The sequence below is a fragment of the Colossoma macropomum genome, unplaced genomic scaffold (genome assembly GCF_904425465.1).
Source record: "Colossoma macropomum unplaced genomic scaffold, Colossoma_macropomum, whole genome shotgun sequence".
In the NCBI taxonomy this organism is placed as follows: domain Eukaryota; kingdom Metazoa; phylum Chordata; class Actinopteri; order Characiformes; family Serrasalmidae; genus Colossoma; species Colossoma macropomum.
In genome coordinates this window covers 15,413,451-15,435,775 of record NW_023494800.1, presented here as the reverse complement: position 1 = coordinate 15,435,775, position 22,325 = coordinate 15,413,451, and the positions used below count along the sequence as shown (strand labels likewise).

Here is a 22,325-nt window from a genome sequence, read left to right as displayed (position 1 = left end):
CCAGTGGACCGACTGAAGGCTTCATCAGTCCGCTCGTTCACGTTATGCCTCAATCTCAATTGACTCCCTACTCTCTACAAAGTGCACTGCACAGGTCTTAAAATAATTGATCCTGCACCCACACAGCGCATAAAACGCCACATAGAAAGCCACCTGGGATTCGGTCATGTGTGCACAGTTTCATACTGGACATATAGTGCATTGTTTGGACGAAGAAGGCAATATTTTATAACTCCCATAGTGCACTATGTAGTGAGCAGGGAGTCTTTCTTTCTTTCTTTCTTTCTTTCTTTATTTAATTTCATTTTATCACTCATTTTGGTAAAATGGGACTACTGATTTTTAATAATACAACCTGAAATACAAAATTTATAGTAAATGAAGGTATGAAAGTTCCATGCAATCAAAAAGTTCAAATGTGTAATGTTAGATGTTAATTCAAAATAGTATAATTCTAAATTGACACTAGTTCTATGGCATTTTCCTTATTAATCTAAATGTAGTTGTTGGACACAAAGAAGTAAAAAGATGAATCAGTCTCTTTTGAGTAATTCAGTGTTCAGTAGAGTAAAGGAAATGTAGGATTCTACAGTATTATTTAATTTCATTTCTTCCTGCTTATATTGTCTTCTTTTGTAATGTGTGCTATACCAGTGTGAAGGATTCACAACACAAGACCACAAACAAGAAACTGAAAACTGAAGGACTGAGAGAGACGAGAAATGGTGTTGTCATCACAGTGACTCAAGTTATTAAAAATATGGACAATATGGAGATGTGTAGTTAAGACTGAGAGTTCTCTGGTCCAGTTGTGATTGTGTTTATTGTCATTAATTATGATATTCATCTGAATCAGTATAATGAATCAGTGGGGAAAGTGATTACAGCTGGAGGATGCTTTTTCTGATAAAACTGAATGCCTGAGTTGAGTGGATTTCCCCATGAGTTAGTGAAAGAAAGTCAAATTAGATTGTTTAGACTAGAGTTAAAAGTTGCAATGGCTATCACTGTGCAGCAGAAACATTAACAGGAAGAATGTGGGTGTGTTTTGCTACATGCACTTGGTTTGATTAGAAGAGGAAACAGCTAGTTTTGATGAGGTTTCTCAACACCTCTCTTATCCTTGCGATCATCACACCCAGATCAGTGGCTCTGTTTAGATAAGGTAGGCTTAGCATACATTCTTTTAAAAAGTTGCATTTAAATCCATGAAAGGTTGAAACAACATCTTTTTCAGAATATTGTCTTCTTTTGGCTCCCTGATTAATCAAATAAATGCTTGTGTTTAGACCCATCATGTGGGAGGAGAACGATTTCAGTACGCTTGATGTGCCCTGCCTGGACAGCTGCTTCAGTCCTTGCAATAATCAAGTGTACACCATGTATCATGGCACTTCCAGGGCTGCGGCTCAAAGTATACTGGTCGAAGGCTTCCGCCAGTCTCCAAATGGCATGCTGGGATGTGGTGTTTATCTCAGTCGAGATTTACAGAAGGCCAGCAGATACCCTTTACACCTCCCGGAGCACCAGAGAGTTGTGCTCAGAGTGAGAGTCAATGTGGGAAAAGTGAAGAAGATTGACTATCAAGGTCATCCACTGCAGAAGACTTGGCACAATCATGGGTACGACACCGCCTGGTGCCCCCCAGGGTGCGGCATGGTTCAGAGTGGTCTTGAAGAAGACTGTGTGTGGGATCCACGACGCATCATTTTAGACAGTATCATCTACCCAAAAGTAGCTGTAGATGTTTCCATCTTCTTCAGCAAGATATGGATCCACAAAACATATCTGATTTAGACTAAATGGGACAGGTTGTTTGGACAGAAATGAACATTGAAATAAACATCATACAATGCTGAATGTTACTTTGTGGTATGACCAATTCCTTCAGGGTCCTTATAGCCCAATAAACCTAAATAAACACACCTAATTGAAGTAATTCATTCAATGTGCACATTTGTGTGTATTTGTATGATTTACATTGACATTCTAATATTATGTATTTTGGAGCACAATATATCTAAGTATATCTAAGTTTACCATTATCAAAGAGCATGTTTGAACGCTGAAGAGCTGAGGAATCTGATCTAACTGGAAGTGAAAATCTCTGTGCTTATTTTTGTTCAGCGGATTACGAGGTAAAAGTGAAGAGGAAGTGAAACCTTTGAAAAAATGATTTGATTTCAGGATTATACAAAGCGAGTACACATATCAGTCTCAGCGCACCAGTGTAGCGGCTGGCTTACATGAAATAGATTGTTTGGCTTAGCCCGAAAAAACCTGGCCAAGTCATGTATTTGTATTTATACATTCCTATGCAAAAAATTGACAAACCCTGGTTAAATGGTTCATGTTCTATGTAAAAGCAAGTGAACGTATCCTCTATAGAGAGCACACTTAAATGTGGCATTTTTATACAAATTTCACTGTACAATTTATTTTTGTTTGCTGAGTTTAAACATACTGCAATAAAACACATAAAATAAAAAAGATATTTAATTCAGCAAATAAACAGCATTTGTGCATTAAAGTGTACAGAAGTGTGTTCTCTGCAGACAATGTGTTAACTTTTAATTTAACTGAATCCATTCTTCACTCTACCAGTGAAGTGTTCCCTGTGCCACTGGGTGCAACACAAGCCCAAAGCATGATTGATTCAACCTTATGTTTAACAGTTAAAATACTGCACCCTTTTTTTCTCCAAACATACCATTGCTCACTGTGGCCAAAAGTTCCATTTTAACTTCAGCAGTCCACAGGACTGCGTCAGGCTTGTTTAGATGTTCCTTTGTAACTGATGCTGAACGGTAGAACAGTGCACGACCACTCCAGAGTCTGCTTAATATTCCTGAAGGTCTCAAATGGGGGTTTTGATTTGCCTTTCCAGCAACCCTACGAGTAGTTCTTTTGTAAACTTTTCTGGATCTTCTAGACCTCAACTTTACCTCTTCTATTCCTGTTAACTTCCATTTTTTATAATAACATTATGACCTGAGAAAATGGCTACCTGAAAACGCTTTGCTATCTTCGTAAAGCCTTCTCCTGCTTGTGGGCATCAATATTTAATTTTTCAGAGTGCTAAGCAGCTGCTTAAAGGAGCCTATGGCTGCTGATTGTTGAGACAAGGGGCTGTGTTCCAAATAGCGTACTGTGTACTGTTTACTGCATCGGTATATACTGTATACTGCATGCTACTCTTCATCAGTAGTATATAGTACAGTATCCAGTACACGACACAAGCCATGTTCCATACTGCAGGGAAGGGGCGGGACTAGCCTGCTAACGTCAGAGACTGAGCCAATCAGATCGCCCCATTTTCCTCAGCCCCCCCAATCACTGCTTAGCAACCACTGCTAGCTGCTTATCAGCGTGTACGTTTGTATTTTTGTTGAGAGATGTGTCTGTGTGACCTTTAAAGTACACCCCATACGAAGACAGAGGGCAGGACGATGTTTTCTACCTGTCTTCAAATCTACAAAAAAACTTTAAAAATGTCAGCTTTGGGTTCATCTGTGTGGGAAAACCTGAGTGGTTTCCAAACACACCTGTTTTCCTCCATTTGCAAGTAATTTAATTTTCATTACACTCGCAGTTGGTAATCTGAGCTAGTCAGACTGAATATAATCAGTGTGACTCCACACGGGAGTCTGAATAGCTGATGCTGAGTGGACTGTTCAGCTGATTTACTGTTTTATCCACATAATGCAGAAAGTGAACTTTTAAATAGACAAAGTAAGTAAACCCACCTCAAGACCAGCAGAGAGAGCTGGTGTGACTTCAGTGTGGCAGCAGCACTTTATCAAATTTCTTTCATTTTGCCGTTTAATGTGTAGACGAAAGGCTGAACCAGGGGCCGAATTACAGAAACTTCTAAACTCTTAGATCTTATCTGTTTAGTCACCATGACAACTTCAGCTAGGACTGAATTTAGGACAGAAGTTATTACAGAACAACAGTTCTTAAGTTCGTAATCTTATCCATTCACTCCAGATAAGAAAACAATATCACAGAAACATCCTAACTGGACTGAATTTACTAAATTCTGTCCTAACTTTGACAACCTCAGAGGCATCGTAAGTTCTGTTTTGACCGTCTGTTTCCATTGTTTTATGCAGTGCGCTGGTACAGTTCACTGTAATGATAATGGCATTACATTTATCTACATTGGAATCGTAGTTTGAATAAGTCGAGTTTTTTCTAACAGTGTTTTAAAAGCCCCAGACATTGCAGACATGATCTTCACCGTCCCCTCTTATTACCTTCGTGTGCTAATGTTGTAGAAAACTCATCAGATAAAACATTATAGTGATGGTGGTGAATAATGAGGAGACAGAGCTGAACGTGTGGCTGTTCATCAGGATGGTTAACGTTAGCGCCATGGCAAGCTGTTTTGGCCTAAAATGGGACCAATGATACAAGTCTGTTTTTACCAGTTAGTTACACTGTTTTTACTAATAAAAAGTCAAATTCAAGAGATCTGTAATGCAGTTTCTACCAGTAAAAGCTATAATTTTAGATCTGCCATGCAATTTTAACTAGTCATAATATCAAGTATTCATATCTATAAAGCTATTTTGACTATAGTCATATCACCAGGATGACGTACTGATGATGTAATTTTGACTAGTCATTTCTTATCGTTGATTTACTTAGAATATTTTGTATTTTTTTTCTTGAAACAACAATGATCATTTTCATAATCATTTCTATCACTCAACTTTTTTATTGTAAAGTTTCAGAGTAAAGTAAACACATGCCTTTAAGTAAAATGAGTAATAGCTCAGTCAGATAGGACAGGTCATCACAGATATTAGCAACATGCATTTCATCCTCATACATTTGTTACTTTGACAATACTATGTCTGTGAACTATCAAAACTGAGGCAGGGACACAGGGGGAGGATTCTATAAAGCAAATTTATGATCCAAATGTGACCAGTAAACCATGCACACTGTGCGGAGCACAGCTTCCAGGCATCCTTGCCTTTGAAGTGCGGTAGGCGGATGCATGCCATGTCCCTCTTGCTAGGCTCCAGCTGGGCTCTGCTGCTGAGCCTAACCTCTCCGTTTCTCTTGTCATCTTCCTCAGCCAGCCGCCTTGCTATTGACTGGCAGGACCTGGCAGGGAGGAAGCTCATTACCCCTTCCTCTGGTCTATGCCTCCTTCGCCATCCGCCTTTGAGTTTGAGTGCACTGCTTGACTTATTCCAGCGTGGCGAGCATATCCCACTTCTGACACCAATGTAGTGTTGGCGTAGACGAAGGCGTGGAACACGTGGTGCATATAGGTGAAGACTCCGTCATTTTGAACAAGGAGTGTAGATACTTCTAATCGCTAGTTACATTACAAAGCCCACCCTTCTCAGACACAATAACCCAAATGCAACACATTAACACACACAACAACAACAACAGCTAAAATTAACACGCTTCTTACCTGGGAAATATAAGGCTCTGTAGCAAGGTAAAAATCAAGCTACATTTTTGTCACCTATTTGGAGCAAGGTACAGCATCGCCATCATAAAGATGACACATTCAGCTGCATTTTATTGTGCAAAAAGTGAAACAAAAAGTTCAGGAATATTCGTGCAAAGACACTCCTTCCCTGCACTCCCCTTATAAACTCAGTTTTAGAATTAGCTCAGTCACATTGGACTGTCATAGCAGAAGTGAGCAACATACAATTAATCTCCTTTTACCAGGGCTGGGGTACTTCAGTGCTGGGGGCCAGATTCCTGCACAGTTGAGTGATTTTCCTACTCAGACCTGATTTAACTCACCACTTAATCATCAGATTTAGCTGGTGTGTTTGCACAGGGAAATCAGTAAACTGTGCTGGACTCTGACTCTCCTTGCCCCATCCTTCTCAATCCTTGCCTTATATGTTGCAATCAATATTGCTTTGTGGCTTTTTGAAAATGATTTTTTTTAAAATGTAGGAGTTTTGGAATAGATTGAATTGAAAGAGAGGCCGGGACAAATTATAAGTGCTTGGAGAGAGGCAGAGGCACAGGAGGAGGATTCTATAAAGCAACTTTGGTGGGGGATCTAGGTCATCCAGATATGACCAATGAACCATTAGCTTCCCACTAAAATAAAATATATAAAATAATAATAAAAATATACATATATAAATCTGGTCAGGCCATTTCACCCAAACTGTTATGTTTTTATAAGACATGTTTGCGTGGTTGCATGTTTTTTTGTTTTTTTGTTCTGAATATGTTCTGAGATGGCAGTGAAAAAAGACTTAGTGATAAAGATATGGATACACTGAAGCATGAAGAAACTTAGGGAGGGGTGTTCACGTTAACTGCGCTAATATGTCTGGCTAAGGACAAAGGAAAGAAAGAAACACCTAAAAGCTGCTTTAACACAGGAGAGACGTGTGAAAAAATGGGCTTGAAAAGCTTATGTATCAGTTAATGTAAGCGACTGGGAAGATTCAGAAACATACCAAAGTCATTTAAGTGCAATGATCTTTACTCAACATTTCATAGACTGTATATTCAGTTAAATAGAAGTAATTATGCTCTCTTTGTAAGGAAACTTAGGTTCATTGTAATTCACAAAAATTGCCTTACGAACTATCAGTTTCAGTATGAGGGAACATAGCAGAAAAAAGGTTTATCATGTTAACGTTCAGTGTGCAGGTCTGTTTATTAGCCCTGCAGTAGTTTAACACTTAAGTAACACAGGTAGCTTCATGATATGCAATTGTTTTAATCTAGTACAAGTACAAAAGGTAAAAGGCATTAAAATGCTTATTTTGTTTTCTCTTTGATTTCATGTGGAAAAAAGTATACTGCATCACTGTGGTATTAATAATGAGAAGGATTCATATCTAGTCAAAGTAGTGTAAGTTAAAAAAAGTTAAAGAATAAGCTACATTTATGTCACTCATATGGAGCAAGGTAGAGCATCACTATCATAAAGATAAAACATTTAGCTGCTCTTTATTGTGCAAGATGAGAAACAAAAGTTTCAGGAATATTTGTGTAAAGACACTTCCTTGCATTCCCATTATGAACCTGGTCTCAGAATTAGCTCAGTCATATTGGACTGTCATAGCAGAAGTGAGCAACATACAATTAATCTCCTTATACCAGGGCTGGGGAACTTTAGTGCTGGAGGGCCAGATTCCAGTACAGTTTAGAGATTTTCCTGCTCAGACCTGATTCAACTCATCAGTTAATCACTCTGACCCTCTTCACAGCTTCAGGTAAGAAAGCCTTATGCTGTGCGTACCAGTAAAAACCAGCATAATTAGAATGTGACTGTGGGATCAACCAATCATATTTTGTTTTCCAGTGGGTGGGACCAATTTTATAACAATAAATGTCCCTCTATCCTTTTAGGAAGGCTTTGACACGTCAATGACTGATTGTGAGCTGTAGCCTTTAGGTTTATGTTAGCATTAAGAATGAAAGATGGGCAGCTTTTCTATGCCAGGGGTCTCTATAAAAGGAATTGCTATGAAACTGCAGCATACAAAAGAAATATGTTACTAGAATTTCTGGTGCAATCTTCAGATATCTGTGTTTAAGCTGAAGCCACCATAAAATGTTAATTTAACCACTGCTAACTTGGCACTAACCCAGAAAGAAACCCCAGGAATGCGCTAGCAGAAATTAGCATCATCATAGTCAGAAGAACAAAGCTACTTTTAAAAAGATTGCTAAGTAATTAGCTCACCATTTTGTCACTATATCTGGCTCTAAACAAAATGAAAATGTATATGAAAACACTGGATGACCCCATGTTACCCTATTTGATTCAATCTGTTCTTAGTGGCACAAGCCAGATTGTTATGTCAATTATTTTCCTAATTAACAAACACTGGAAATAAAATTGTGTCTGTAAATTTCTGCTTTTTTCAGATTTATGCCTTTTTTTGTTGCAGTGATCAAAATCTACTTCTCTAAACTACATCATGTGGGCAGAAGATGATTTGGGTCCAGGAGTGCCATGTCTCCAGAGCTACACCGAGCCTGTAGATGGAAAAATATATCTAATGTATCACGGAACCTCCAGATTTGCTGCTCAACAAATCATGGCTTGTGGCTTTAGGCCATCTGCAGACGGTATGCTCGGGCCTGGTGTTTACCTCAGCCGGGATCTTAATAAGGCCAGCAGATACCCTTTGCGTCTACCTGCACATGAAAAAGTTGTTCTCAGAGTGAGGGTTAATGTTGGAAGGGTCACAACAATTAACTATCAATACCACCCAATGCAGAAGACCTGGCACTATCATGGGTATGACACTGCCTGGCGCCCCCCCAGTATGTGGTATGGTTCCATGTAGTCTTCAAGAAGTCTGTGTGTGGGTTCCAAGCCGTATCCAGGTCACTGATGTAGTTTATCCAAGAATAGAGTATGTGAGTACCAACAGTTTGTTATTGTGAATGATTTTTTGAATAACAGTGTTACAATGAGAATATTATGTAAATTTCTGACAATACAAATGTATGTACATATTCCAACAGTAGTTTGAAGATAGTTTGAAGATGACTGTAAATCAATAAAGAACCAGAAACCATCTTTACTTGTCTTTCTTTGCCAAAAAAAAAAAAAAGCATTATAGAAAGGATCACTGGAATGACAGACTTTCAGTTTGTAAAAATGATGTGATAATTAAGATAAAACCACTTACCTGAATCCTGCCACATCACATTGACATAACGGTGCCATTAACATGTCATGGCAGGTGTCATAATCTGTCATGAGTGATGACAGATTTTGTTCAGTAGTGTATTTTGTTTAGTTATGGCGTGTTTATATCAACCTTATGTAGCAGGCTTTAGATTAGGTGACAATTAGCAGCACACTTCTTGTGTTTTCACTATTTTAACACATTTTGTGTGAGGCCATGAGAACACAGCTCAATTACACATAGACTGTGTAATTAAAATACATCTTTGTGTTAAACATGTGAATGCCCTGCTTGCATCAAATAGGATAAAAGACTGCGTTATGTTAAAATGTCTTGTCTTTGACTGGACATGCATATGTCCACATGTGTTAAAAACACAACACACTACTTCCTGTTTTTAACACCTGACTGGAGAATGTTTGGATGACATGGGGAGAGGAAACTTTAGGTAAAGCAAACTTTAGGGGTCATTATGGCTTTGGATATTCTGTTAGGAATGCACTGGACCTTGTTGTTGTTTTCAGCTCTACAACATGAAGTAAATACTTTACTGATCCCACAAGGGAAATTTGTCAGAAAGCTCAGATAATGTGTTGACACCCCTTTGTCAGCAATGACTTTCATTTGCTGTCTCCCTCTCTCTTTCCCAATTAATGAAAACCATTTGTTTCCTGACGTACATCTTTGTAACTATGATAAGTGAGCCAAATGGTCTCCTAACTTAAGAGGTGCCATCATGGCCTGTACCTTTGTTATGATAATCATGCCACTGAGTGCAGCAGGTAAGCCCATCAGTTCTGATCGGAATCCACATTGGACTCAACATTACGATTCTTACAGCGGATGGCAACATTTGCTAAGCAGTGATTGGAGGACTGAAAAATTAAGGCTGAGTTTGGCAGAGAGCATCATGATTTTGACTGACCATAATACATTGACAGCACTCATGGAAAACAAAAATTTCATTGTCTTAAAGCATTGCGGGTTAATAAATATGCTGTCCTTATTTGATTGGGTGGGCTTGTGATTAATCTGGGTAGGCCCAGGCCCACCCAGGCCTACCTGTGGCTATGCCCCAGCTCTTAACAGGAGTCAATGAAATGTTTAGCATATGTGAGAATGTAGGAACAACATTTACATTTACTGCATTTGGCATATTAACAAAGTCTATTTGTTACAGTGGTAGGCAAATGTAGAGTTAGGAGTCCTGCCCAAGGAAAGGGGTGGTGGGCTTTGTCAGATTGTAAATGAACTCTAAATTTTAGCATATTAAAAAAAAATTATTTTCTCTGTTTAAACACAAAAATACAGTAACCATTGTATATTTGTAAAATATACAAAAAATACATTTAACCATACAGTTCTGTAACTTGCCACTGTCAGAACAAAACCTTGCATCTCTATTTTTGTTGTTTTTTTTGTATATAATTTAAAAATGTCAGCTTGCAATTTCATGATTAAAACATCAAAACAGAGAAGAATAAAAACTTCTAACACAAACATTAAAAGTTGAGAATGTTTTTTTTTATTATTCTCCTGTAAAGTTAATATCTTGGAGATTTAGTTTCAGGGTGATTGCAGCAGTGTTGTTGTGAGAGACTCACTGACCTAAGAAGCTGTAATGGCTTCACTGGCACTCATGCCAAACAAACAAAAAAACTTGAAATTTTGTTGTGGATTTCCACTGCAATCAATCTGATCAACCCTACCAGTGGTGGCATCACCAAACTCACCCTAAACTGGGATTAACAAGCCCGGCGAGTGGAGTCAAGTTTGGCTATTTCAAATTAATCACAAATACCCTCAAAACTAAGAAATCTCGAGACAAAAGCCAGTGGAGTATTTTCAGTGAAAATGCAAGATGCTGCAGCTATAAATCAGCACATCCACCTTGTACATTTCTATTCTTTTTGCTTTTCCCCTTTTTAACATCTCTGCAAATATATATTTTAACATAACTGCAAATTTTGGGACCTGTGATTAAGCCAAATGGACGATCTGATCTTGTTCAGGCCCTGATTCTCAGATTTTCAGTTTCAGCACCTAAGAAAAGAAATAGAGAATTATATTTAAAAGGTTGATTGAGTGTGGGCTGCTGTTCTTTGTATTTATACACAGGTGGGCCTTGGGATAGAAAAGATTGAGAGCCCCTTTACTAAATATTCCTAAAGGTCTCAAACAGGGGTTTTGATTTGCCTTTCTAGCAATCCTACGAATAGTTCTCTTGGAAAGTTTTCTTGGTGTTCCAGACCTCAACTTTACCTTCTCCATTCCTGTTAACCACCATTTCTTAATTACATTACGAACTGAGGAAACGGCTACCTGAAAACGCTTTACTATCTTCTTATAGCTTTCACGCTTTGTGGGCATCAATTATTTCAATTTTCAGAGTGCTAGGCAGTGCTTAGAGGAGTCCATGGCTGCTTACCAGCCTGTATATTTATATGTTTATCGAGAGATTTGCCAGCGTGGCTTTTAAAATACACCCTGTACTATGACAGAGGGCGTGATGGTGTTTTCTACAAGCTACAAAAAAACTTAAAAAATGTCAGCTTTGGGTTCATCTGTGTGGTAAACCTGTGTGGTTTCCAAACACACCTGTTTCCTCCGTTCGCGAGTCATTTAATTTTCATTACACTCGCAGTTGGTAATCTGAGCTAGTCAGACTGAATATAATCAGTGTGACTCCACACGGGAGTCTGAATAGCTGATGCTGAGCTGACTGTTCAGATGAGTTACTGTTTTATGCACATTATGCAGAAAGTGAACTTTTAAATAGACGAAGTAAGTAAACCCACCTCAAGGCCAGCAGAGAGAGCTGTTGAGACTTCAATGTTGCACTCAATGCAGCAGCATTTCATCATTTCATCTTTCATTTTGCCATTTAATATGTAGAAGAAAGGCTGAACCCAGGGGCCAAATTACAGAAACTTCTGTAATCTAAAGTCTGAAATCTTATCTGTTCAGTTACCATGACAACTTCAGTTAGGACTAATTCATAATCTTATTCTAAATCCAGATAAGAACAGTATTACAGAAACATACTAACTTGACAGAACGTCCTAAATTCTGTCCTACTTTGACAACCCCAGAGGTGTCTTAACTTCTGTTTTAAGTGTCTGTTTCTATTGTTTTATGCAGCGTCAGACAGTATAGTTCACTATAAGTAGCATAACGACGTTACATTTATCTATATCAAAAACGGTGCTTTGACTGATGAGGTTTTTTCTAACAGTGTTTTAAAAGCCCTAGACATTGCAGACATGATCTCCACCGTCCCCTCTTATTACCTTCGTGTGTTAATGTTGAAAACTCATCAGATAAAACATTATAGTGATGGTGGTGAATAATGAGGAGACAGAGCTGAACGTGTGGCTGTTCATCAGGATGGTTAACGTTAGCGCCATGGCAAGCTGTTTTGGCCTAAAATGGGACCAATGATACAAGTCATAACACTGTTTTTACTAATAAAAAGTCAAATTCAAGAGATCTGTAATGCAGTTTCTACTAGTAAAAGCTATAATTTTAGATCTGCCATGCAATTTTAACTAGTCATAATATCAAGTATTCATATCTATAAAGCTATTTTGACTATAGTCATATCACCAGGATGACGTACTGATGATGTAATTTTGACTAGTCATTTCTTATCGTTGATTTACTTAGAATATTTTGTATTTTTTTTCTTGAAGCAACAATGATCATTTTCATAATCATTTCTATCACTCAGCTTTTTTGTTGTAAAGTTTTAGAGTAAAGTAAACACATGCCTTTAAGTAAACTGAGTAATAGCTCAGTCAGATAGGACAGGTCATCACAGATATTAGCAACATGCATTTCATCCTCATACATTTGTTACTTTGACAATACTATGTCTGTGAACTATCAAAACTGAGGCAGGGACACAGGGGGAGGATTCTAGAAAGCAAATTTGTGATCCAAATGTGACCAGTAAACCATGCACACTGTGCGGAGTACAGCTTCCAGGCATCCTTGCCATTGAAGTGCGGTAGGCGGATGCATGCCATCTCCTTCTCGCTAGGCTCCAGCTGGGCTCTTCTGCTGAGCCTAACCTCTCCGTTTCTCTTGTCGTCTTCCTCAGCCAGCTGCCTTTCTATTGGCTGGCAGGACCCAGCAAGGAGGAAGCTCATTACCCCATTCCTCTGGGCTATACCTCCTTCGCCGTCTGCCTTTGAGTTTGAGTGCGCTGCTTGACTTATTCCAGCTTGGCGAGCATATCCTACTTCTGACACCAATGTAGCGTTGGTGCAGGCGAAGGCATGGCACACATGGTGCATATAGGTGAAGACTCCGTCATTTTGCACCGGTACTTCAACAGGCAACAAGAAATGCCCAAGCTCAGCACTACCCAGGACTACAAAACAGAGGAGAAGGTATACAGGAGGACACAAAAGACAAGAAGGGTAGACATGTCTTACCACTAGTTCCATTACAAATCCCACCCTCCTCTGACACAAAAACCCAAAGGCAACACATTAAAACACACAACAACAGCTACAATGAATGCCCTTCTTACCTGGGAGCCAGTTTGCATGGCTGCACCCACTAAGTTCCTCACAGCTGTGGTATTACTAACGTGAACGGTTAATATTTCTTCAAAATAATGTAGGGCTCTACATTATAGTAGCAAGGTAAAGATCAAGTTACATTTTTTGTCACTAATATGGAGCAAGGTACAGTATCACTATCATAAAGATAAAACATTCGGCTGCATTCATTTTTTTGTGCGAGAAGTGAAACAAAAAGTTCAGGAATATTCGTGTAAAGACACTCCTTCATTGTATCCCCCTTATAAACCCAGTTTCAGAATAAGCTCATTCATATTGGACTGTCATGGCAGAAGTGAGCAACATACAATTAATCTCCTTATACCAGGGCTGGGAAACAAATACATTCTAAGATGGCAGCATCCAGTTTATTGAAAAAAACTTAGGGAGTAGTGTTTATTTTAACTGCGCTAATATGTCTGGCTAACGACAAAGGACAGAAAGAAACATCTAAAAGCTGTTTTAACATGGGAGAGACGTGTGAAAAAATGGGCTTGAAAAGCTTATGTATCAGTTTAGCGACTGGGATGATTCAGAAAAATATAAAAGCAAGTCATTTGAGTGCAATGATCTTTACTCGACATTTCACAGACTGTAATGTACTGAATTCAGTTAAACAGAAGTAATTATGCTCTCTTTGTAACGAAACATGGAGCGTTCATGAGCCAATGATGGTATCTACAGTATACCTAAAAAGCATATGATATTAGGCTATATAAAAGAGTTAAAAACAAAAAACTTAGGTTCATTGTAATTCACAAAAGTTTTACCTGCCTTATGTACCTTCACTTTCAGTATGAGGGAACTTAGACACGAGCACAAACAGGTTTAACATTTCAACATGAAAGTCTGTTTAATAGCCCTGGAATTCTTATGCACACAGGTAGCTTCATGATATGCAATTGTTTTAATCTACATAAGTACAAAAGGTAAAGGGCATTAAAATGCTTATTTTGTTTTCCCTGTGATTTCATGTGGAAAAAAGTATACGGCATTACTGTGGTATTAATAATTAAATTAATAGTGAATGAAAAATAGTGCAAGGCTCTCTTATCTGTAGAAAGGTAAAGATTAAGCTACATTTTTGTCACTCATATGGAGCAAGGTACAGCATCGCTACCATAAAGATGAAACATTCAGGTGCATTTCATTGTGCAAGAAGTGAAACAAAAAGTTCAGGAATCTCAGGGTAAGGACACTCCTTCATTGCGTTCCCTTTATAAACCCAGTTTCAGAATTAGCTCAGTCAGATTGGACCATCATAGCAGAGGTGAGCAACATACAATTAATCTTATACCAGGGCTTGGGAACATGGAGACGCTGGAAGGCCAGATTCCAGCACAGTTTAGTGATTTTCCTGCTCAGACCTGATTCAACTAATCAGTTATTTATTAGGTTCAGCTGCTGTGTTATAGCAGGGAAATCAGTAAACTGTGCTGGACTCTGAGCCTCAGTTCCCCACGCTTGCCTTATACAGTGCAATTAACTTATCAATACTGTATCTGTGAACTAACAATATTGCTATATGGCTTCTTAAAAATTATTGTAAAATGAGTTAGTCAACTTGGGAAAGGAAACTGGAACATAATTATAATGTGACCGTGGAATCAATCATGTTTTGTTTCCCAGTGGGTGGGACCAATTTTCTAACAACAAAAATGTCATTCTAACTCTTTAGGAAGGCTTTGACATGTCACTGACTGTGAACATGAGCTGTGCCCTTTAGGTTTATGTCAGCATTTAGAATTCAAAGATGGGCATCTTTTCTATGTCAGGGGTCTCTACAGAAGGAATTGCTATGAAACTGCAGCATACAAAAGAAATGTTACTAGAATTTGTTACAAGCTTCAGATATCTGTGTTTAAGTTAAAGCCACCATAAAATAAAAATGTGAACCAAGGCTAACTTGGCACAGAAACAAACCCCAGGAATGTGCTAGCAGAAATTAGTGTGTGGTGTGACCAAAAGAGTGCAAGGCAATGCTCTAAGATAAGTTTGCACCACTTCATTTATATATATATATATATATAGTTTTTTTTTTAAATATGAAACAAGGATGTGCGTCTCAAAATAAAATCAAAATTATTTTGACAATACGCAAATAACTTTCAAAAAGACAAAATCAATTATTTAAACCATAGGACATATGATATAACCTTTCTTCAAGCTTAATTTCCACAACACAGTATGTTCTGCTTTAAACATCAAAAGAGGAAAGGTATAACCTTATTTATTAGAATTAACTTTATTCCTTTATTAAAAACAAAGAAAAAACCCACACTAACCAACATTAGCTAAGGGCACCTACCACCTCATAGGTTAGGTGTCACCCCCCCCCCACACACACCCAGTGCAATGATGAGCCGTCTAAGCTACAGTCACCCGCTGCAAGCCACTGACCTCCTGGCCTAGCCCAATCTGAAAGAAAAAGAAGATTTTAAATTTGTATCTATGAATTGTGTGGCTTCTTAAAAATTAAGAGGAATATTGTTTCTGCCTTTTCAGACTTAGACCTTTCCTCAGTTACTTCTCTAGACTTCATCATGTGGGCAGAAGATGATTTGGGTCCAGGAGTGCCATGTCTCCAGAGCTACACCGAGCCTGTAGATGGAAAAATATATATAATGTATCATGGAACCTCCAGATTTGCTGCTCAACAAATCATGGCTTATGGCTTTAGGCCATCTAAAAACGGCATGCTCGGGCCTGGTGTTTACCTCAGCCGGGATCTTAATAAGGCCAGCAGATACCCACTAAATCTACCTGAACATGAAAAAGTTGTTCTGCGGGTGTGGGCTAATGTTGGAAGGGTGAAAAAAATTGACTATCAAGGTCACCCACTGCAGAAGACCTGGCATTGTCATGGGTACAACACTGCCTGGTGCCCCCCATTGTGTGGTATGGTTCCAAGCGGTCTTGAAGAAGACTGCGTGTGGGATCCAAGCCGTATCCAGATCATTGATGCAATTTATCCAAAATTACAGTATGTGAGTAATGACTGTTCGTTTTTGTGAATGAATGATTTTTTGAATAACAGTGTTACAATGAGAATATTATGTAAACTACTGACAATATAAATGTATGTATATATTCCAACAGTAGTTTGAAGATAGTTTGAAGATGACTGTAAATCAATAAAGAACCAGAAACCATCTTTACTTGACAGATTTTGTTCAGTAGTATATTTTGTTTAATTATGGCGTGTTTATATCAACCTTATGTAGCAGGCTTTAGATTAGTTGATAATTAACAACATACTTTTTGTGTTTTCACTATTTTAACACATTTTGTGTGAGGCCATGAGAACACAGCTCAATTACACATAGACTGAGTAATTAAAATACATCTTTGTGTTAAACATGTGAATGCCCTGCTTGCATCAAATAGGATAAAAGACTGTGTTATGTTAAAATTTGATTGGACATGCATATGTTCATGTGTATTAAAAACACAACACACTACTTCCTGTTTTCAACACCTGACTGGAGAATGTTTGGATGACATGGGGAGAGGAAACTTTCAGGGTCATTATGGCTTTGGATATTCTGTTAGGAATGCACTGGACCTTGTTGTTGTTTTCAGCTCTACAACATGAAGTAAGTACTTCACTGATCCCACAAGGGAAATTTGTAATTTTGCTGGCTAACTATGCTCTGGCAGAGCAGCACCGCCTAGGGCAGTGGGGGTTGCCCAGGAACCCAAGAGCTAGTTATACTCCAGTTATATGCCAGTCCTGGGATTTGAACCCACAACCTACTGGCTGTTAGTTCACCTATCCTACCACTGCCTACCGGGCACCCCTACTAAGCATGCTGTACAATAGGTTCAGCTACTTGATAGCAATTGAAATAAAAGCAGTAACGAATCACATGAAAAGTGCTGTAGATGTGACAGGGTCAGACTGAACCCTAATCATCTCAAAAGTCCCACTTTTGGGAAGAATGAATGGACATCAGAAAGCTCAAATAAAGTTTTTTTATTTTCCTGTAAAGTTACCATTTTGGAGAGTTAGTTTTAGGGTGATTTGGCAATGTATAGCTTTGCAATCTCAGATTTTGCAGCAGTATTGTTGTGAGAGACTCACAGACCTAAGAAGCTGTAATGGCTTCGCTGGTACTCATGCCAAACAAACATTAAAAAACAGAAATTTTGTTAGAGTGGATTCTCACTGTAATCAGTCTACCCTGAACAACCACTCAGCACCAGACTGACTTAGATCAACACTAACCAGCTCAAACAGCTGACACAACCTAAACTACATGATCAGCAACCTGCACAAGTGGCTGATCTACTTTAAGAATTTGGGTGCAAAAGATGCCACAGATCAGTCCAGTGAGACAAGTTCAACCCCAACAGTGGTGGCATCATCAAACTCACCCTAAACAGGGGTTTACATATGTTAAACTAGTCAGACAGCAAAGAGTCCACCCAAACATTTACATTATTATTTACATACGTATTTGCATATCCTCCTTATTTACATCCCAGAAGTGTCGGTGTTCAGAACAAATGGACAAAAACATTAATAAAACAATAATGAACATAAATAAATAAACAAGGTATATCCTTTAAAGTAAAGAAATATCAAGTCATCAGTCATAAACTTTAGTTTGTGATCTTGCAATGTTAAATCATTAATGTGAATTTAACAATTATTTGTCTCTAACTGGTGATCATTCTGCTTCAAAAGCAGTAGAGCAAAAAGCAAATGTAGCTCTCCATGTTGAACAACAGCACAGTATGACACGCAGAAGAAAAAGAAACTAAACAGTTGTGGATAAACAAATAGAGCATCCTGTTGGCATGTAGCCTACTTTCCGTGGTCAGGCTGGCCACATAAGACAGGTTTAACATGCTATTCTCAGTAGAATAGACTATGAAACAGAATGGATAAAACAGTTATTAAAATACATTTAGCACAACACATCTTGCTATTTCTCATAGTAGGTGAGATTTTAGTTTAGATTTAGATTTTAGTTTACCATGAGGCAACATCTTGGGGGGAATGTTTCTACTACTCCAGCAGGTCTTCACTACTCAGATATTAATGTCCATGGATCACAGTTGTGCCTGATCTGCTCTACCTGCAGCTACCTCACTCACCCCAGCCTTCTGGTTTCTTTAAATGAACAAACCAAATCAAGGAACCTTTCTTCACTCAGATAATGTAAGTTTCTTTTAAGATTTTGCACAATATTCATGCTATAATGAATAAAAGGTGAGAGTTTTTTTTCCTCAGGCCTGTTATCCCCTTTTCTGTTATTATATTTGTAATCCACTATCAGTGTCTCCTTTTAGTCAGTATTGCAAAAGAACAATTCAGTTGATTCAATTAACATGAGGCAGGTATTTTCACTTTTATTTTTCTACTTATTAACTATTTTTCAGTTGTCAGTTTCATACCTAAACAAATTAAAGTGCCTGTTTTTGTAATTTGTGTAATAATATTCCATACCCAGCCACATATTTGCACCGTATTTTGCAGTAATTTTACAGCTCTACGGATAAGATTCACAGTCTGCTGAGTTGTCTAATTTTAGCAGATATAAGTATTCATAAACTAGTTTTGATCTCAAATAGGCACAATAAGCTCCCATCCTCTAATGCTGGGACTGTATATAGTAGCTGATTTAATTATTATGTTTATTAAAATTAATATGTTTATTAAAAAAAGAAGCTCAGTTCTACAGATACGATTCACAGTCTGCTGAGTTGTCTGATCTTAGGAGATATAAGTACTCACAAACAGGTTTTGCTGCTACTGTTGGTTTCTGACTGGGGTCCAGCACTGCACAGAATGATAAAGGACATAAATGTTTATGTTCATACTTGAGCCCATTCAACCGAAAAACATAAATTAACCATTCTTTTTAATTAGTCATTTTGTTTTCTATCTTACTTTACATACATACATACATACATCATCTAAACCGCTTATCCTTCTGGGTCGCAGTGGGGTGCTGGAGCATATCCCAGCTGTCATTGGGTGGAAGGCAGGATACACCCTGGACAGGTCGCCAGTCCATCGCAGGGCAGACAGACAGACATACATATACAATCACACCTAGGGGCAATTTAGCACGTCCAATTAGCCTGACTGCATGTCTTTGGACCATGGGAGGAAACCCACGCAGACACAGGGAGAACATGCAAACTCCACACAGAAAGGACCCCGGTCGCCCGGCCGGGAATCGAACCCAGGACATTCTTGCTGTGAGGCGACAGCGCTACACACTGCACCACCGTGCCGCCCAGCTATCTTACTCTGTACAGCATTTTACATTCAAAAGCCAAGCTATGCTTTATTTTACTTTTAGTGACCCCTTTATTTGAAATTGTAATGGAAAATTATATGTAAGTGCTTTTTCTTGTGTTTGAGTGTAAGTCAAACGCGCCTAGATGTGTTCTAGCACATCATGGTCTCGCACATACAAATCAAGTATTGACACCTCAAGGTGTTAAACGTATGTAGCTTGTCATCTTCCTTCGAACTGTTTATCCCTGGTTAGAAATGTGTTACCCTCCTTCTCTGAAATGATGACTTGATTGTTTGTGTCATTCTCATTCTTTGAAATGATAGCTTGACTGTTTGTCTCTGCTTAGAGATATATCATCCTCACTTAGAAACCATAACAGGAAGCACCTGTCTGAGCAAGCTCTTTGTGAATGTATATATACTCAGCGCTGTTGGTGTTCGAGGAGCTTCAGAGCCTCAGCTGACAGCTCCCCGCGGTGTTCTTCTACAATAAATCTTTGATTATCTCCTGAGGTTTCCGACTTATTATTAGAATTTCCACCACAAAATACAGGGCATCAAATGTGTTTATTGGCTGTGGAGTTCAGTGTCAGTCTATATAAGTAAAAATCAGAGTCATCTCTTCAGCTTAATGGGAAACCAAAATAATACTGCATAACTACAAAAGATAAAAGTAGACCTCTCTTCAAAATATGTCAGGTCCTGCTTGTCTTTAGTAAGGTGAACATTAAGTATCGTTTTTTGTACATGCTACAGCATAATAAAACTAGGTCGTTCAGATGTATTTTCCTGTCCAAGAAGTGAAACAAAAAGTTCAGGAGTTACCGCCTTATGTTAAAGACACGCCTTCTATGCCTTTCCTTTATAAGCTCGCTCTCCGAATCAGATCGGTCAGGCTGGACATACCATCACAGAGGTGAGCAACATGTAAAAGACTTCCTCACCCAGTTGATATTTTCGATTGTACTACATTTGCTTAACTATTAACATTTCTATGTGACCTCATTTCTATGTGAAATGTATAGTTATTATAAAAATTTATTAGTGGATTATAAACTGGTTTGAGTCATTAAATTGGAAGATTTTAGTGTTACTTTGTTGTTATTAATCTACATGATCTGATTACTCCCTCCTTTTAAAAAACTAACAAGAGAACTAAAGTAACCTGCAGAGCCGATGTTGACTAGTTCAGACTATTATGATGATGTGATGAAATATATTATTACCTCAGTCGTCCCTGTAAATTAGTTGTCATATTGTTTACCATAAGTATTACCTGGAATATTTATAATCTGGAAAAGACAATCTATTTACTATGTCATTAAAAGCAAGACTGCTTACTAGGTGCCAACTCTCCAAAGTAACCTATTTTAGATATAAATTTATACCTGCTTATTGATTCCCCTCCAACACAAAACACAAACTACTGTATTTTTCCCCACTATTTAATTATTGTTTCTGTAATTTTCAGACTTTCCTCAGTTGCTGTGATCAAAATATCCTTCTCTAGACTTCATCATGTGGGCAGAAGATGATTTGGGTCCAGGAGTGCCATGTCTCCAGAGCTACACTGAGCCTGTAGATGGAAAAATATATCGAATGTATCATGGAACCTCTAGATATGCTGCTCAACAAATCATGGCTTCAGGCTTTAAGCAATCTGCTAATGGCATGCTCGGGCCTGGTGTTTACCTCAGCCGGGATCTTAATAAGGCCAGCAGATACCCATTGAATCTACCTGAACATGAAAGAGTTGTTCTCAGAGTGTGGGTTAATGTTGGAAGGGTGAAAAAAATTGACTATCAAGGTCACCCACTGCAGAAGACCTGGCACTATCATGGGTATGACACTGCTTGGTGCCCCCCATTGTGTGGCATGGTTCCAAGCGGTCTTGAAGAAGACTGCGTGTGGGATCCAAGCCGTATCCAGGTCATTGATTCAATCTATCCAAAACCAGTGGCTTTTGGTGGTTATTATGAGGATCGTTACTAAAGTCTGTTACCATGAGAACGTTATATAAATCTTTGACTATGTATTGTACTTATGGTATGCCTTTCACTTACATTTTGATGGCATAGATGACTGTAAATCAATAAAGAAATGCAAATCTTCTTAACTTGTCTTTCACTGCAAAATAAATATATGCATATATATATATATATATATATATATATATATATATATATATATATGCAATCTCAAAAATGATGCGACAATTCAGCTAACACTTTATTTTAAAGTTTATCACTTTGTTTATTTTTATCTGCTACATAACATCTGCAACGTAACCTGCTAATCTGCTACATAGCATAACCATGTCATAAAGATGTGATGGCAGATATCATATGCAGTCATGAGCTGTGATGACAAATTTTGTTTAGACATAAATTTTGTTTAAATGAACAAACCAAATCAAGGAACCTTTCTTCACTCAGATAATGTAAGTTTCTTTTAAGATTTTGCACAAGATTTTAAGCTTGTTCTCTGAATCAGATCGGTCAGGTTGGACATGCCATCCAACAACACGTAAGCAACATGTAAATGACCTCCTTACCCAGTTGACATTTTCGACTGTACTACATTTGCTTAACTATTAATATTCTCTCTCTCTCTCTCTCTCCATATATATATATATATATATATATATATATATATATATATATATATATATATATATATATATATAAATATGCAGTCTCAAAAATGATGTGACAATTCAGCTAACACTTTAAAGTTTATCACTTTGTTTATTTTTATCTGCTACATAACGTCTGCAACATAATCTGCTAATCTGCTACATAGCATAACCATGTCATAAAGATGTGACGGCAGATATCATATGCAGTC

The 22,325-nt window shown here is 38.0% G+C and overlaps 1 protein-coding gene across 1 annotated transcript; it reads left to right on the top strand.

Moving 5' to 3' along the window:
* The first annotated feature begins 1,093 nt into the window (after nt 1-1,093).
* Nucleotides 1,094-21,574, top strand: gig2e (grass carp reovirus (GCRV)-induced gene 2e). Its single transcript, XM_036588903.1, is given in 7 exon segments — nt 1,094-1,165; nt 1,290-1,734; nt 7,926-8,285; nt 8,287-8,383; nt 13,226-13,234; nt 15,734-16,233; nt 20,976-21,574. Coding segments are annotated over 6 exon segments (1,899 nt in total). The 5' UTR covers nt 1,094-1,165; nt 1,290-1,296; the 3' UTR covers nt 21,471-21,574.
* The last annotated feature ends 751 nt before the right edge of the window (nt 21,575-22,325 follow it).